This window comes from Orycteropus afer, unplaced genomic scaffold (assembly GCF_000298275.1).
Source record: "Orycteropus afer afer isolate SDZICR_OR568_19922 unplaced genomic scaffold, OryAfe1.0 scaffold00167, whole genome shotgun sequence".
Classification (NCBI taxonomy): Eukaryota; Metazoa; Chordata; class Mammalia; order Tubulidentata; family Orycteropodidae; genus Orycteropus; species Orycteropus afer.
This window is the reverse complement of record NW_006921754.1, coordinates 1,136,903-1,154,577: the sequence shown is the minus strand read 5'-3', so window position 1 is coordinate 1,154,577 and position 17,675 is coordinate 1,136,903. Positions and strand designations below refer to the sequence as shown.

The 17,675-nt window shown below is 36.3% G+C and overlaps 1 protein-coding gene across 1 annotated transcript in view; it reads right to left on the bottom strand.

The window, feature by feature from the left end:
• Nucleotides 1-17,675, bottom strand: part of RNF217 (ring finger protein 217) — a 162,671-nt gene that overhangs the window by 40,259 nt on the left and 104,737 nt on the right. The window contains exon 3 of the mRNA XM_007946587.2: nucleotides 8,494-8,658. Coding sequence (XP_007944778.1) covers nucleotides 8,494-8,658 — 165 coding nt within the window. The remainder of the gene's footprint in view (nucleotides 1-8,493; nucleotides 8,659-17,675) is intronic.

The following is a 17,675-nucleotide window of genomic DNA, read 5'->3' as shown; positions in this document are numbered from 1 at the left end:
AACCTTACTTGGATGGCAAATTTTACAAAGGCATATAACCATTTAACATTCACCAGAATTCAGTACATAATTTTCTTGAAAACTCAGCAGCAAGATTTGAAGGCTCAGAAAAGGGTGTATTATAGATTATACATTAATATGGGTTTAGAGAAAAATCACAAATCAATGAATGGGTAGGGATAAGATTTTTAATGAAATGATTGGATTGGCTGCTTTCAATTTAGAAGAAAAATGAGCTTAGTCATCCAGTGCATAAAACCAAAATAAGTTATGACTGGATGAAAGAGTTAAATACTTGGATGTAAAATATTTAAAAGAAAGGAAGGAAACAGAATACATTATCAAATTTCTAGATGATAGATGATTTTTTTAAGCTTAGAAGAAAAATATTTATAAAAGATATATAAAATATATTACTTACAAAAGATTATCCATAAAAAAAAAAACAACCATTGCCATTGAGTCAATTCTGACTCATAGTGACCCTATAGGACAGAGAACAGAACCACAGTTTCCAAGGCTGCAAATCATTAGGGAACTAGACTGCTTCTTCCCTCTCCTGTGGAGCAGCTAGGGTTTGAATTGCCAACCTTTTGTTTAGCAGCCAAATGTTTTAACCACAGTAGCACCAGAGCTCCTTTTGATATGTATTTTGTTGTTGTCAGGTACCTCCGAGTTGGCTCTGACTCGCAGTGACTCTACGTACAACAGAATGAAACATTACCCAGTCCTGCCCCATCCTCACAATCTTTGCTATACTTGAGCCCATTGTTGCAGCTACTGTGTCAATCCATCTTGTGGAAGGTCTTGCCCTTTTCCACTGACTCTCTACTTTACCAAGCATGATATCCTTTTCCAGGGAATGATCCCTTCTGACAACATGACCAAAGTAGGTGAGCTGAAGTCTGGTCTTCTCGCTTCCAAGGAGCATTCTACCTGCACTTCTTCCACTTTGTATACTTCCTGCACTTTGTTCGTTCTTCTGGCAGTCCATGGTATCTTCAATTCAAAGGCATCGACTCTTCTTTGGTCTTCCTTACTCAATGGCTAGCTGTCACATGCATATGAGACAATTGAAAATACCATGGCTTGGGTCAGATGCACCTGTCTTCAAAGAGAAATCTTTGTTCTTCAGCACTTTAAAGAGTTATTTTGCAGCAGATTTACGCAGTGCAATACAACGTCTGATTTCTTGACTGTTGCTTCCATGGGTGTTGATTGTGGATCCAAGTAAAATGAAAGCCTTGACAACTTCCGTCTTTTTTTCATTTATTGTGATGCTGCTTATTTGTCTAGTTGTGAAGATTTGTTTTCTTTATGTTGAGATATAATCCATACTGCAGACTATAGTCTTTAATCTTCATCAGTAAGTGCTTCAAGTCATTTTCAATTTCAGCAACCAAGGTTGTCACCTGCATATTGCAGGTTGTTAATGAGTCTTCCTCCAATCTGGAAGTTCCCTGTTAACATACTACTACAACCATTTTTGAATTATCTTCAGAAAAATTTTATTTGTGTGTGAAATTAATGGTATTTTTCAATAATTTCCACATTCTGTTGGGTCACTTTTCTTTGAAATGGGTACAAATACGGATCTCTTCCAGTTGGCCAGGTAGGTATGTTCCAAATTTCTTGGCATAAATGAGCACACACCTCTAGTGCTGCATCCATTTTTTGAAACATCTCAATGGTATTCCATAAATTTCTGGAGTCTTGGTTTTTGCCAATTCCTTCAGTTCACCTTGGACTTCTTCCTTCAGTATCATTGGTTCTTGATCATATCCTATCTCATGAAATGGTTGAATGTTGACCAATTCTTTTTTGTACAGTGATCTCTGCATTCCTTCCATCTTCTTTTGATGCTTCCTGTATCACTCAATATTTTGCCCATAGAATCTTTCAATATTATAACTCTAGGCTTGAATTTTTTCCTTAATGTCTTCAGCTTTAGAAAGGCTGAGTGTGTTCTTCCCTATTGGTTTTCTAACTCCAGGTCTTTGTACATTTCATTATAATACTTTACTCTGTCTTCTGGGGCTGTCCTTTGAAATCTTCCATTCAGCTGTTTTATATCATCATTTCTTCCATTCACTTTAGCTACTCTCTTTTCAAAACTAAGTTTCAGAGCCTCTTCTGTGACATCTATTTTGTTCTTTTTTTCCTTTCCTATCTAAGTTCTCAAAGTGACATCTTTTCTTTTTAACACTTTAAAGAGGTCTTTTGCAGCAGATTTGTCCAATGCAATATATTGATTTTTTTTTACCCTTCCATTTATTTATTTATTAACTTTTTATTGTGATTTGGGTGAAAGACTAGAGAGAAATCAGTTTCCCCTTCAATAACTCACACACATTTTCTTTCATTTCACTGACTGCAATCCCCTTAATGTAACATCATCCATCTCATTTCCTTCTTATGTTTCTTATTTACATCCTTCCTTGTTTCATTATCCTTCTTGCCTTCTGAACTTTGTCCTTGGGCAAATGCTGCCCTTTTGATCTCAAATGACTGTTCTAAGGTGTGTATACTTCTGTACCACTATTGTTCACCTTGCAGATCTACCTATTGCTTGGCTGAAAATTTAGCCACAGGGCTAGTTCATTTCCAGTTCCAAATGGTGATTAAGGTGCATACTCTGGTGGATTTCACCAATCTGTATCTTACCAGTAAGCCTGGTCATTTTTATAATTTTGAGTTTTGTTCTACGTTTTTCTCCCACTGTCTCCAGGACCTTCTAACGTGATCCCTTTCAAAGTGGTCAGTAGTGGTAGTCAGGCACTATCCAGTTCTGGTCTCAGGATCACTGAGTTTGAGGTTTGTGTGGTCTGTTACTCCTTTGGATGAACTGCTTCCTTTCACCTTGGATTTTCATCACTCTTTGTTCTGGATGTGGAAAGACCACCTTAGATGGCTGCTAACATGCTTTTAAGATACCAATCACTACTAACCAAAGTAGGATGTAGAATATTTTCTTCATGGACTATGCTGTAACAACTGACCTTGATGCCCCCTGAGACTATGAATCTGAGCCCCAGGCCCAGCAACTCATTCCCTCAAGGTTTTTGGTTACTGTTATGAAGTTTTCATAACTTTGTCCCCTCTATGATGTATTATATTCATGAATATATTTGTAGCATATGTAAATACACATACAGAACTATCCTCTCCAAAACCTGTATATCTATTCATGGAAATAGTCACATTCTCCTTACCATGCCTGCTCAGCTTGTTTGTCTACATATCCACTCATAGATTACTATTACTGTTATTGCAGGATTGTGTATGTAATAGTATTTACCTCTCTTGGTTTTAACTCTTGTCTTTTCTCCATTTATCATGATGTTGCTTATTGTCCAGTTGGGAGGATTTTGTTTCCTTTATGTTGAGGTTAAATCCATACTGAAGGCTGTAATCTTTGATCTTCATCAGTAAGTTCCTCAAGTCCTCTTCACTTTCAGTGAGAAAGTATGTGCTATCTGCATATCACAGGTTGTTAATGAGTCTTCCTCCAATCCTGATACCACATTCTTCTTCACAGAGTCCAGTTTCTTGGATTATTTGCTCAGCATGCAGATTGAATAAGTATGGGAAAAGAAAACAACCCTGACACATACTGTTACTGATTCTAAACCACATGGTATACCTTTGTTTTGTTTGAATAACTTTCTCTTGGTCTATGTACAGGTTCCACATGAGCAAAGTTAAATGTTCTGGAATTTCCATTCTTCGCAATGTTATTCAAAATTTGTTATGATCTACACAGTCAAATTACTTTACATAGTCAAGAGAACATATGTAAATATCTTTCTGGTATTTCCTGCTTTCAGCCAAGGTCCAGTTGACATCAGCAATGATATCTCTCATTCCATATCCTCTTCTGAATCTAGTTTGAATTTCAGGCAGTTTCCTGTTGATGCACTATTGCAATCATTCTTGAATTATCTTCAGCAAAATTTTACTTGTGTGTGATATTAATGATACTGTTTGGTAATTTCTACATGCTGTTAGATCACCTTTCTTTGGAATAGGCACAAATATGGATTTCTTCTATTGTCTGGGCAGGTAGCTGTCTTCTAAATTTCTTGGTATAGATGAGTGAGCACTTCTTGCACTGTATCTGTTTGTCGAAACATCTCAGCTGGTGGTCCATCAATTCCTAAAGCCTTGTTTTTTTTTTTTGCAAATTCCGTCAGGGAAATTTGAACTTCTTCCTTCAGTACCATTGGTTGTTGATCATATACTACCTCCTGAAATGGCTGAACAGTTGATATAGATAAAGATATAAAAAAGGAAGAGAATGATATACTTGGTCAGATTTAAAAATATATATACAGGTACACATACCAATTGAGTAAAAGATAACTTACCACTAAGATAAAAAGAAATAAAAGATAGGAAAATATACTAGGTTAATATTTTCAAAAAAGGAGCTCATTTAATTTGGTAATGAAAATTATGCCCCAGTAGAAAAACAGAAAAGTACATGAGGAATGTAAAACAGAAGACAAAAAGTATTTTTGAACTATTAAATTAGCATTTGAAAAATATTTAAAAAAATAACAAATACTCATAGGAAACAGATTTTCATTTTTTCTGATAGAATTACAAATTGCTTTAATCCTTTCAGAAAGAAAATTAGTGGTATGTGCCAAATGTGAAAATCATTTATATCCTTTAACCCAGTGATTCTATTTTTACAAATATTTGCTTTCAAAAGTCCAAAATATGGAAAAAAGATATACTCAGGATGAGTATCACCAATATATTATTTGTAATATATATATAGTTTTTTTTATAGAAACCAAAACCCAATATAAATCAGTTTTGGTACCTAATAGCACAATATTTTAGCAAAAATTACAAAGTCAATAAAAGAAAGATAATAAAAACTATTCAGTAACATTGTTACTAAAATGTTAGGCATAAAACAAAGGATACCAAATAATTTGCATGCTACAATTAAACTTTTTTTTTTTTTTTTAATGTTATTTAAGTAAGAGAAAGACCAAGAAGACACACTAATATGATAATAGTGGGTATACTGGAGTTGTAGGATTCTGGGTGATTTTTTTTCATCTCCCAGATGTCTATGTTATGTGACTTTTATATACAAAATAATCATTGAAAAATCAAATAATTATTAAAATTATGAATCAATCTAAACAAATACAGTATAACCTTAGCAGGATATACAAGTATAAATATACTTTAGTTACAACAAAATTCTAAATACATTTGATGATCATGACCGAAAATGGACTGTGTATTCATATGAAAATATATAATGAATATATATGTTCTGTTAGCATGGAGGCATCATGTATGACATATATATTTTATTCTACTCCACAAACTCTTAGCATTTCTCTTTTTATATTAACAAATTTTAAAGGATTTATTTGTGGAAAGAAAGATTTGGAGCATAAAACAAAAAGTTCATTGAAAAATATTTCCTTATGTTGTCAACTATAAGAATAAAAATGTTTTATAAAGAAAATACCATCTTAATATCAAAAAACAACAATGAAAGTTCAAAAAATTTGTAAAGCTTTAAAGTCATATGCAAAGAGAAAGAAAAAACAATTAAATATAACAAATCATTTGTCTCAAAACAAATCATAAAATCATATGGATGGAACCTGAACTCAAGGAGGAAATAGATTCCCTGCTTTAATGTAGTCATGTAAACTGATTCCATAGCTCATACCCTTTCAGCTATTTAAAAGGTAATCACTTTTAAAACTCCAACCTTCCAGCTATTACTTCAAAAGGAAACTAGCATGTATACTTTCTCTTAACTGTTTATATTTGTTAAAACTAATCATTAGTGCATTTAGTAAATTTTCACAGTTGACTGTTTTTGCTTTTTATATATCAGAGCCCATTTAAGGTAAGAGAATAGGATTAGAATAATAAATGTATGTTTTTTACATATTACTTCAATTCATTCATAATTTCTTCAATGTATAATGTTGCAGTATACAATCTTAGGACTAAGAGAACTGATGACTGTTTTCACAGCTTTTTAATGAGATGTAAAGTGTATTTATGAACTAAGTATTAAGTAGAATGATTCAACAGCACTCATAAATTTCTACTGGTTTATATTTGTTCTGAAACTGAGTGGTAGCTTTGAATAAATTGAAAAGATACAAGAAAGAGGAAAAGGCTTCATTTTTTAATTGTTCTTCAATGGGATGGAAAATAAGTGTATGGAGCAATGGTTGCGGTTATCTGAAGCAGCCCTAAGATAAAAAGTATAATTGTGGATGGAAAAACAGAGAAAGTTTTAATGTAAATATCTTTAGACACCATTTTGGCATAGCACCTAACTCATCTGACTGCTAACCAGAAGGCTGGATGTTCATACCCACCAGCCACTCCTCAGAAAGTAGATAGGGCAATCTATTTCCATAGAGATAACACCTTGGAAATCCAAGGAGGGGTCACTATGAGTTGAATTGACTCGACTTGATGGCAGTGAGTTTAGCTTTTTTTAAGAGAGTCATGTAAATTTTTTAAAAAATTCCTTCCCTGGGTTAGGGTTGGGGATGGTATAGGGAGTGAAACTAAATGTGCACAAAATGTTGAATGTAAAACAAACTCTGCTCTGTAAATCTGCACCTAAAGCACAATTTGAAAAAAAAAAAAAAAAAAAAAAAGCTTACAGGGGGTATCCAAGCTGTAACAATTGGCCTCACTTGGAGCAACAGAAGAAAAAGCAGAGTCAGGAGTAGAAGGAGGATACCATAAGAACTGCATGGTACCCATCACTGAGAATTTTGATCAAAATTCTATAGAAGATGTAGAAATTACTGAATTTTATGTTTTGCTGTATATATTCTCAACGATAACGACAAAATAAAATGTTAAAAGTGAAAAAAAAATGGATGAACTTGGAGGACATTATGCTGAGTGATATAAGTCAGTCACAGAAGGACAAATATAGTATTAGTTCATTGTTGTGGAGGGTCAAGGAAAGGTTTATGCATGGAGGGAAATTTTCTTTGTTGGTTGCCAGGGGTGGGAGGGGAGGGGAAAGAACACTGCAAAAAAAAAAAAAAATACATTGACCCATGTCACTTTAGTTTTGTGTATTTCACTGTACATAAATTATATTTCAATAAAATGCATTAAAAAAAGAAGAAATGGAAAGCAGAATTAAATTAAAACATAGTTAAGCTATTAAAAAAAAGTGAAAAAAATTCCTTCTAATTGCTAAGGCAATATGCAATTTCAGAAAATATATTTTTTTACTATATATAAGAACTAGAGGTTCTGGGTGGTGTAAATGGTTAAGGGCTCAACTACTAGCTAAAAGACTGGCAGTTCAAACCCATGCAGTGGTGTTTTGGGAGACAGGCCAATCTGCTGCAAAAGGTCACAATTTTGAAAACCATATGGAGCAGTTCTACGCTGCACACACAGGTTTGCCATGGATTGGAACTGGCTCCATGGCAACTAACAACAATGACACATGCATGAACTAGCACATGAATTTGGTATAGCAGACCGGCACATTACAGTCATGCTCATTAATGAGTTTCAGAATATACTTTTACAATTTCCAGGTATTTTGGATTCAAAATTATTAATTACAAAAAAGTCTTTTCTGGTAATTCAAATTCCACTGATCTGGTGCTAAAGTCCCCAGGACTAAAGAATAGCACTTCCAATTTCGACATCAATTTCTAAAGCATATTTGGCAAAATGGGGAATGTGCACATGGTAGAATGTACTTATACATACACATATGATTTTCTGAAGTAAGCTTTATGCAAACTCCAAATTTTAAAAGATTCCTGCCCTGGAAGCATCAACTCTAAATTTTTCTGGCTGATTTATTTGCTAACCTCTCTGTGGGAAATTCTCTTCTGTGTTTGATTTTTCAAGTTCCAGGTCTCAGCTCAAATGGTAATTCTTTATAGTTTTGCATGATCGTAAAGAGATAAATGGGATTCTTAAAATATCTGGTTCCTGATTTTAGCTATTAGCTTCTACTTCACCAGATTTATAAAAATCAAAATGGTGAGTTTAATTTAATGTCATCCTAATGTGAAGCAAATGGTAGAAGAAAAAGGAAAGCAAGGCATTGTAAAAATTCAGAGCCTGCAGAATTGAGACGTGATTACTGTACACATTGCAAGACAGATAGAATATTTTAAAATAATTTCCATACTAGGTTGTCCCTGTACACCTAGCTTCAATTTTAAATGCAAAACATAGACTTTGTTGTTTAAATCAGTATTTCCAAGTAGCTACTTCAACTTTTGAAATGTAATGCTAACAATATAAATATGCATTGCTTATTTAAAATCTTCAGTTTAGTTATAAAATATAATTCCTCCTTGAATGAGCAGCAAATATTCTGTTTTCTCCTGTACATGTATTAAGAAAATTATAAATACAATTGACTTCAGTATTGTAAAAAGTATTGTACAGTGATATCCAGCTGTGCATATTTCTCTCTTTTCTTCCTAAAGGTTAGCTCACCTTGCACTTTGGACACTTCTGGGCATTTCTCTGTCCATGCTCAATTTCACTGGCCCAATGGCGCAATAATTTGTCTCCTTTTTTGTACTCCTTGCAATTAACGCCTTCATGCCAAGGAGAATGGCACTTAAAACACCAGACAAATTGGCAAGTGGGGCACTGGATCTGTGTAAGGAAAAATAAAATTAAGTACCAATAGATACCAACAGATAGATAAGTGTCTAAAAGTACCAGAATGATGGTGTTTGAGGAAGTTAGCTAAAAGCTTATAATCTGCCCACATTTATATATCTCCCTGTCTACAAGACAAAAACTACACTAAGATATAAATATTCTGTTATTGAAGGAAAACAGAATGGTTTTGGCAAGACTATACTGAAACGAAATACTTGAGACATTCTGGAAATCAATTCAGCCTCCCTGATGAAGCAGAGTAAAATCCGAAGCCTCACGATGCCCTAGATCCATATGCTCAGGCTTCCCTTTAACTCACCACTCCCTTGAACCAATTTCCCAGGCATTCCCATCACTCTTCTTACCAATAACTCAATTTTTATAAAATGAAGGCCTCACAGATGCTTCACCGAATGAAAGACACACTAGAAAACAAATTGCTCTACCAGCATTTGCCATGTGGCAGCACCTAAAATGATAGATACCCTTGGTTTGCCATCAATTTAGGAGAGGTTAATTATAAAATAACATAATTGGATCCTATTATTAGAAATAAATCGGTATGGTGACACTGTGGCAGGTACAAGAGGCCTTCATAGTTGTACTATGTAGAGGTGTGTGAGAAAGAAAAAGAATGTGTACATGTTCATTGAAAATATTTGTCTTCCATTTGTTCCCTGGATGAAAGATATTTTCTCTAAAGATTTCCTTTATCTTGAAAGACAGTGGAGTATCACATTCTCACTCAATATTTCCAGTGATCACTCTCTTAAAAACTTATGTGCATAAACTTGACATTCCTAGCCCCTACTTGATTAAAATGAATTAATATAATGTCTCATTTTCAAGAGCATTCATAATTGATTATTCTTTGCTGTGTTCCTGCCTATTATTCCACTGCACCATAAGTGAATTTACTAATTGACTACATTCTGAAGAACAGCTAGAATTTATTTTGGTAAACTATATACAATATTACTACTTAGATTTTTAGAAAACCACTTTTTCATTTTTTAAATAATTTTGATTCCAACTCAGGTATTAACTGAGTAGTAATTACAATCACAGCTATTCTATTTATGACTCAAAACACTGAAGTCTTCACTTCTGTCAAGAATAAATATTGTTCTTCCCATGCAAATATAAAATAACAAAAGTACTTCTGCTTTTATAATGTTATATCAAAACAAAATAGTATTCTGTCATAAGATTAAAAAGTTTTCATGTGTATTTGTTTATTGAAATCCTGTTATATAATATCTGGACTGAATACATTACATGCATTATTTATTTATCCTCAAAATAATGCTACAAAATAGGTATGGACATCATAAGTTTCTAGATGAGGAAACTAAGACTCAGAGAGTTTAAATAACTTGCTCAGGGTCACACAGCATGTACGTACAGCAGCCTGGTTTCAAGGCCAGCATTCTTTTCACTGTGCCAAAAACTTCCTCAAAATAAACAGCATTCCTTCTTTGGAAATCAAAAAGGTAGAATGTAGAAGTCAAAAAAGGTCAAGTAGTTAAGCTAACCAGAAAGTCAAACTTCTGTGTGATTGCCAAACTAAGGTGAACTTTGAAAATCCTCACATAAATTGGTAGACTCCTTGCTTTACCAAAAAATAAAAATAAATAGAGGTTACCAATCATTTAAAATAGTCTTTCTTGTCTTTTCTGATCATTAACATTAAAATAAGTCATTTTTAAAGTAAAGAGAACAAGTTGAAATGTACGTGTTCCAGATAATAAAACAAAATAAAGTCCTTATGGAGCTTTCCATTTGAATGTAATGAATGAAATAAATGTTTGAATGTAATAAATGAAAAGGGGAAGGAAATCTGTCATTTTGTCCCAAGGACCTAAATATTTAGTTCGGTTCTCTTCTATTAGACATTACTCATAATTCTAAACACTTAAATTTTCAAAAAAGATCCTTTTGGTTTTAAATCAGTCAGTCATAAGATTATACTTATGAAAAGAATATGTGTAAAAGTGCTTTGAAATTGGGATTCACATTACGAGTGTCAGATAGTAATAGTCCAAGGATCTTTGTGACCAAGTGCTGAACTGTCACAACTATGGATCTCTAACAAAGCCAATTAGAAATGTGATTCTCTTAAGGTACCAGAGTTACAAAGACTGATATTTGATGTACACACCAGGGACTCTGGCTCCACACTTCTCTAAGTCAATAATGAAAACTTATAGAAGATCCTACTTGACAATCCTCACCAACAACATTGACTTAGTGATGTTGGCTACTGCAGTGCAGTAAATTACTTTGTGTGGCTTTTCTACCCATAAGTCTTTGTAAACTCCAAGGTGGGATTTGCTATGAGCAACTGAGGAGCTCCTGATTGCTGAAGGTGTCCACCTGGAGTATTTCTGCTGGGCGTGGCACAAAACAATGTTCTGGGAGTGCCCACTCTCTCTCAGGTGCTTAGAGTTCTGATGCTATAATTGGCTAGTTTGACCACCCTGCCGGGCTCAAAAGGAGGCCTCCTGGAGGCAGAACTCTCTCAGACTGCTGGTCGAGGAAGACATGCTGCTGAAAGAGACACGGGCTCCTGAGACACGTGTTGCTGGGAAAGAGACGCAAGAGACACGCATTGCTGAGTGAGACACCGAGGGACCAGCCCTGCTGGGAAAGAGACTGTGAGAGACTCTTGGCTGAAGGAAGGTGGGCTGGGAGAGAGACTGAGCGTTCTTCCTGAACTTGAGTTGTTGCCTGGTGCTTCCCTAATAAACTCTGTAATCTGTGAGCTCTGTGTGGCCACTGCAGCGAATTATTGAACCCAGGAGAGGTGGTGGGTGCTTTGGGAGAAACGGTTGGTGAAAGGGCTGGAGGGAGGCAGCATGTCTGGCCTGGCAGGAATAGGCCTTGGGTTACTGCTGGTAATCCTGTCTTCCTCTTGTAGAGTTAGAGGAGGTCGGAACATGTGACCTTCTTGCCGTTTTTGCAGTTACCCAGCAAGGTCTGAAATGAGGGTGAATAATTTAAATTCATACCTTACTGTGAACCATGTCTCACTGAAAGCATCGATACAGCTATTACTTTGTTTTGGACTAGAAGAAGTAAAGGACTAACAGCCACCCTGGACAACCTTGGTATTCAGAGATTGCACCTGGATTGTCTGAAGACTGACTTTTTGATCTGAAGAGGTGGAGTGATCTAGAAGAGTTGAGTGGCCACAGTGGCAGATCACTGGAGCAGGGAACACAGGCATGCACTTCTGGTATTAGAGGGGCTCTCATGCTAACAGAGCCAGTGTTCTGATTCCCTGATTCGCTCTGAGGCCTCCTCGGCCAGCAGCTGATACTGCTTTTGTAATCCTTCCTACTTCCTGTGGAGCCTTACAATAAACCTCACTGAGTAACCTGAGATAAAGCACATCTCTGCTGCTTGTAATTGGAAAGGGCCCAATTACAGGATCTGTCTATTGAAATCTTACCCACATGGAATGCCACTTGCTTCAAGATGTCTTCACTATTCTTCCCAAGCATATTCAGTACCTCTCTTAGGGAATTCACATTAGATATGTAGGTGTCTAATCTCCCCACTGGCATACAACTCCAATGAGGGAAAGGCTTTGTGTCATTCGCCCTGTACTTCCTGACTGGAGTCACACAGAACTTCTGGCATATGGTAGGCACTTAGTAAATTATTTGAAAAACACATTATTTTACACACAGCAGGTACCACACATTGGTTAACATTAAATGAATTCCAAGGGGGTGGGGAACATATCTAATTTATGACTAGTGGCTGAGATGGTATCAATACTTCTTAGATTACCAGATGATGTATACTAAATATTTTATCCACATGACAGTTTAGTGAGTATCACAATCAATGTGCAAACTTTTCTACATGAGGCAGGTCTGCAAGTATTTTAAGAATAAAGTTATCAGAGTTAGGAATCTTGATTAGCTTGCTCAGAGCCCAAGAAAGATAAAAGAACTTTATATTTACATTTTTGACATTTGAATGCCTTTAGTTTTCAGATATCTGTGCTAAATTGACACTAAGATGGCAAGTTAACCAACCCACTTGACCTAAACAAATGATACTAGTCCTGACAGTTCATCATGCCAAATGAGAAAATAACCTACAAAATGGGGGGATGGGGGTGGGGGGAAAGGATTCAAGAACCAAAAAAATTTCAGATAATTATTTTCTTGCCTAAATTCTATCTATTGTTGTACTCCTTTATATATCATTTCAAAAAAAAAAAAAAAAAGACCAAATTACTACCTTTCAAACTCAAGGTTAAATTAGACAACCACCATGCTTATATGTAGCACTGCTATATAAGAGCTCAGTGTTTTAAGAAGGACTTACTTTATTAGGACTTCAGGTTAAGACAGATTCTCAATAATGAAACATATTTATCAATTCATTTGCCCACTCAACAAATCTTTATTGAGCACCTTCTAACTAGCAGGTATTAACTGTGTATTTTATACACACACAAAAAAAGAATGAAAATACTTGTCAATAAGGAATACTCAGGCTACTGGGGCAGGACAGACACAAAACCAAAAGTGAGATAAAACCATGTAATAACTGTAGAAGTTTGGCAAGTGGGTACTGTAGGAGAAACATTTCAGGGAAGGCTGGGAGAGAGGTGTTCAGAGAGAATGTGATCTTGAAAGATGAGAATACCACTGGGAAGGCAAGTGTGATGAGGGTAACACTTCAGGCACAGAGCCCAGCATGCACCACTGCAGAGAAGCCCGAGGGACCTGGGGCACTGGGAAACAGCATGTGGTCTACAGTAACCCACAAAGAGATGTCATTTCAAATGGCTCAAATGGTTATAAATAGGGTCCAATGCACTTTGCATTAATGTTCCTTGCACTCCTGGCATGTTTCCCAAACTACACTGTGGTCAAGAGACTCCTTCTACAAAATATGTAAACGGAATGGTTGTCAGATTGGGGCATGTCCCAAAGAGACCGATGAATATGGTGAACAAAAGGGAAATCTCACGGTTGTAAAAAGTTTTGTAAGAACTAAAGATGTTCTTCTTGAAGAGGAGAAGATTAGATGGTGTTACAGAGAGGTGAAAAAGAGTCTTGGTGCATGGTTTCAAGTATGTTCAAGAAAGCACTGTCTGCTCCTTTATAAAATCAAATTCTAAAGTAAAAATAGGAACCCTGTTGGCCCAGCTGTTAACCAACTCCTCCTACTTGGGGATTGCTCTCTGAATGGTAATACTACAGTTAGGCACTGCTCCCTTCAACACAGCCCAAATGTGGCCAAGTGACCCTTTCATTAACTTCTCACAGCACTGCTGAAACCAAGCTAGAAATTGAAAGAGAAACTTTCCTAAAGGCTGAGGACTAATAGGGGGACAAAAACACAAATAACAAGACAAACTCTATCGAGATACAGCATTTGCTCATACAAATAAGCTTATTGACCTTCCTCAAGATTGGTTTCCGTGCTCCTTTTACGTAATCAACACACTATTGCACAATATGTTCACCTCAATACTAAGTTTTATTTCTAACTGAAAGGTACAGTCTTCTAGGGTGGCATGCCAGAACTTGGGAATGGGGGTTGTACCCTTTGAAGAGTCTTCTCCCTCTAATTTTAGAATCACTGTTTCATACTAGGAACTCTGGTGGCATAGTGCCTAAGGCATCTGACTGCTAACCAGAAGCCTGGCAGTTCAAACTCACCAGCCACTCCTCGGAAGGAAGACTGGGTAATCTATTTCCATAGAAACGTTGTTGTTGTTATTGTTATGTGCCATCAAATCGGACCCGACTCATAGCGACCCCTCCTTGGGTTTCCGAGGCAGTATCACTATGGAAGTAGATTGCCCAACCTTCCTTCCAAGGCGTAGCTGGTGGGTTTTAGCTGTCAGCTTTCTGGTCAGCAGTCAAGTGCCTTAGGTACTATGCTACCAGAGCTCTGTAGAGAGACTGCCTTGGAAACCATAGGAGGGGTCACTATAAGTTGGAATCGACTTGACAGTAGTGAGGTGTTTTGTTTTTTTTTTTGGTTTGGTTTCATACTAGTCTATCTTACTCCTAACCCTTAGTGCAAGAAACATTTTTAAACATTTATGGGCTTTTCTCTCAATCTAGATATCAAAGTTTAGAAAACTACCAGAGCCTATTTCTTGCCTGAGGACTCATCTCTTCATTAAAAAACAAAAAAACAAAACAAAAAAAACCACCAAAACTCACTGCCTTAGAGTTGGACCTGATTCATAGTGACCCCTCTTTGGGTTTCTGAGGCGGTATCACTATGGAACTAGATTGCCCAATCTTCCTTCTGATCACCTCTTCATAGATAAATATAAGGTTCTTGGCCCAGCTTTGTGTAGCTCAAACTCCCTAACCAGAGCAATGTGGCATTATTCTGTTTTCAACAGGGCAGCCGATTCTGAACACAACAAATTTAGGAGGAGTGCCGTTTAATTACATAGAGTGTATGAGGAAATGAGAGTATTCACTGTGATCAACAGGTGAACACAGGAGAGAGGTATCTTGTCTTAACAATGAACTATTTCAAATCAGAGCTTTTTGAAAATGGAAGAGAATGGTTCCAGAGGTGGCAACTTCCTTAGCAATGAATGTGTTCAATCAAAGTCTGATCCTGAGAGGATACATGCAGTGGATGGAGCTCTGCAGTAGGCGTCTTTATAGCTCTGAAAGCAATAAATATGGGAGGACAGGGATATACAGGACTCCCTGGGTGATGTAAAGGATTAATATGCTCAACTGTTACACCAAAGCTTTGAGGTTTCAAGCCGTCCAGAAGCACCTTGAAATAAAGGTTTGGTAATCTAATTCCTAATTCCACCCATTGAAAACACATGGAGTACAGTTCTAGTCTGACCCACATGGAGCTGCCATGAGTCAGAACTGAATTGATGGCAACTGGTTTGGTTCTTTTATAGGCTAACATATCAGATGACTCCCAATATTTGGGTAGTGTTGTAAGTCCAATCACAACTAAAGACTGTAAAATATTATGACTAATTTATACATCAAGAAAGCAAACAAAGAACAACTTTAGCCAAGCACTTCATTAGTAACTAGAGGGAGAAACGCACTCTAAAAAAATTTTGTAGGTCTACACCAGCACTGAGTGTTATAAATTTTTTCAAGGGTTACATACATAACAAATTCTTTGTTTACCCTGGCTTCTTTAACCCAGGCTAGGTAACTTCATCTTTATCTCTATCATAAATCTCTTCCAGCAACAATCATTCAAGAAGCTACGCTTGTTTTCTATGAGCTCCTGACATCAGTGATAAATTAATCCTGAGAGAAATCAGTGTGTGCACTGATCTCACAGGGCCAATGCACAATCTGATTCTCAGTGTGTAAACACTGTCAACTTAAGGTGATGGTATCAGGGAAAAGGAGAAGTATAAACAAACATACTACCTACATTTACATAGGAAAGCTTTACCCATTTTTACATGTGGAAACAAATTCTCAACTCCTCTCTACCAGACAGAAACCTAAGCATATTTTAAAGCACATCAATTAGGAATAACAAATATTTTGATTTGTTTGATTTCTTAGAGCCCTTAGAAAAGTCTTCTTACCACACAAGGAGAGAATATTGTGATACCTTATAAAATTTCTATTCAGAGGGCTTATAATTACAAAGAGAGAATGAAGAATGCTAAAGATACAAGGTATGGATATAGTCGAGAGAACTTCTCCAGGATATAAAATTGGCTTCTTTTCTTTCACCTTGTGATTAGTCAAAGCATTGTTCTGTATTATCAAGGCTCTACTTAACATTTGTGGGCAGGAGTTTGGGAGCTGTTGTTATCTTTATCTCAAGGAAACCATGAAGAATATTGCCTCTAACACGTTCCCTGTGTTGATGTGCTTGCCCTTCACGTCTCATTCCAAATCAATATGAAAATATTGACATATGGCAGGCTGAGAGTTGAGAGTTTAAATGTAGTTTTAAGCCAGACTCACCTTTCCTACCTTGGCAAATCCAACATATCAAGGCTTAGGATCACATGTTTTCTGTTCAATGAAGCTTTCCCAATCTCTCCTGTCCTTTCTTCTTCTATGTTCTTAGCATGTTCTAACTGCTTACGTTACAGTACACATTATTATTTATGCATAGACCACAGAACAGTTCCTCGGGCAAAAATATTTTGAGTGCATACTCTATTAGACATGGCACTTGGCACATGTTATCAGCAGTGAATGTAGCAAGTCTGGACATGGCCTCATAGAGACCAGTGGGGAAGAGATTTCAAGCAAATAACCACACATATACACCATCAAATCCCAGATGTGATATGGGTATGGAGGAAAACTATGGGTACTGTTCCTATGTCTGTCTCCAGGTGCCACAGGCATATCATGAGAGTTTCAACTTTAACATTTTTTATTTTCCCACCAGTAATTTGTACCCTGTACTGATACATAGTTGAGGTTGCATTCATGACTTATAGAAACTGTTTGGGTTAGAAATAATATTTCTAATTGGAAATTGGAATCAACCTTATAGAAATGGAAGGGTAAAACTTGGCCTCTTGACAAGAGTTTCAGGGACATATAGATAGATATTATGAATGAAAAAATAAGTCTGGACTTCACCAAAAGTAAGGTTGTCTCAATAGAAATCTTTGAATTTTGGATTGCACTGGTTCTATTTGATATAATCTGAGTCTGCTGACTTTCAGAAACTACAAAAAGCTCTATTTACTCAACCTTTTGCCAGACGGGAGTTGTTAAGTGAGCGCCTGGAAGGATAAGTTGGCATCTAAGAGATCTTGTTACTGCTTATAGATATACCATGTTTGCTCTTTTTCTATCTTTTTCTGTCTGCTAAGTAGAAAAGATTTAACAAGCAGTTTTTACAGAACCCTATACATACCAGCCACTCCATGGAAGGAAGACTGGGCAACCTACTTCCATAAAGATTTACTGCCTCAGAAACCCAAAGGATGTCACTATGAGTTAGTTGGAATCGACTCAATGACAGTGAGTTTGGTTTTGGTATACAAA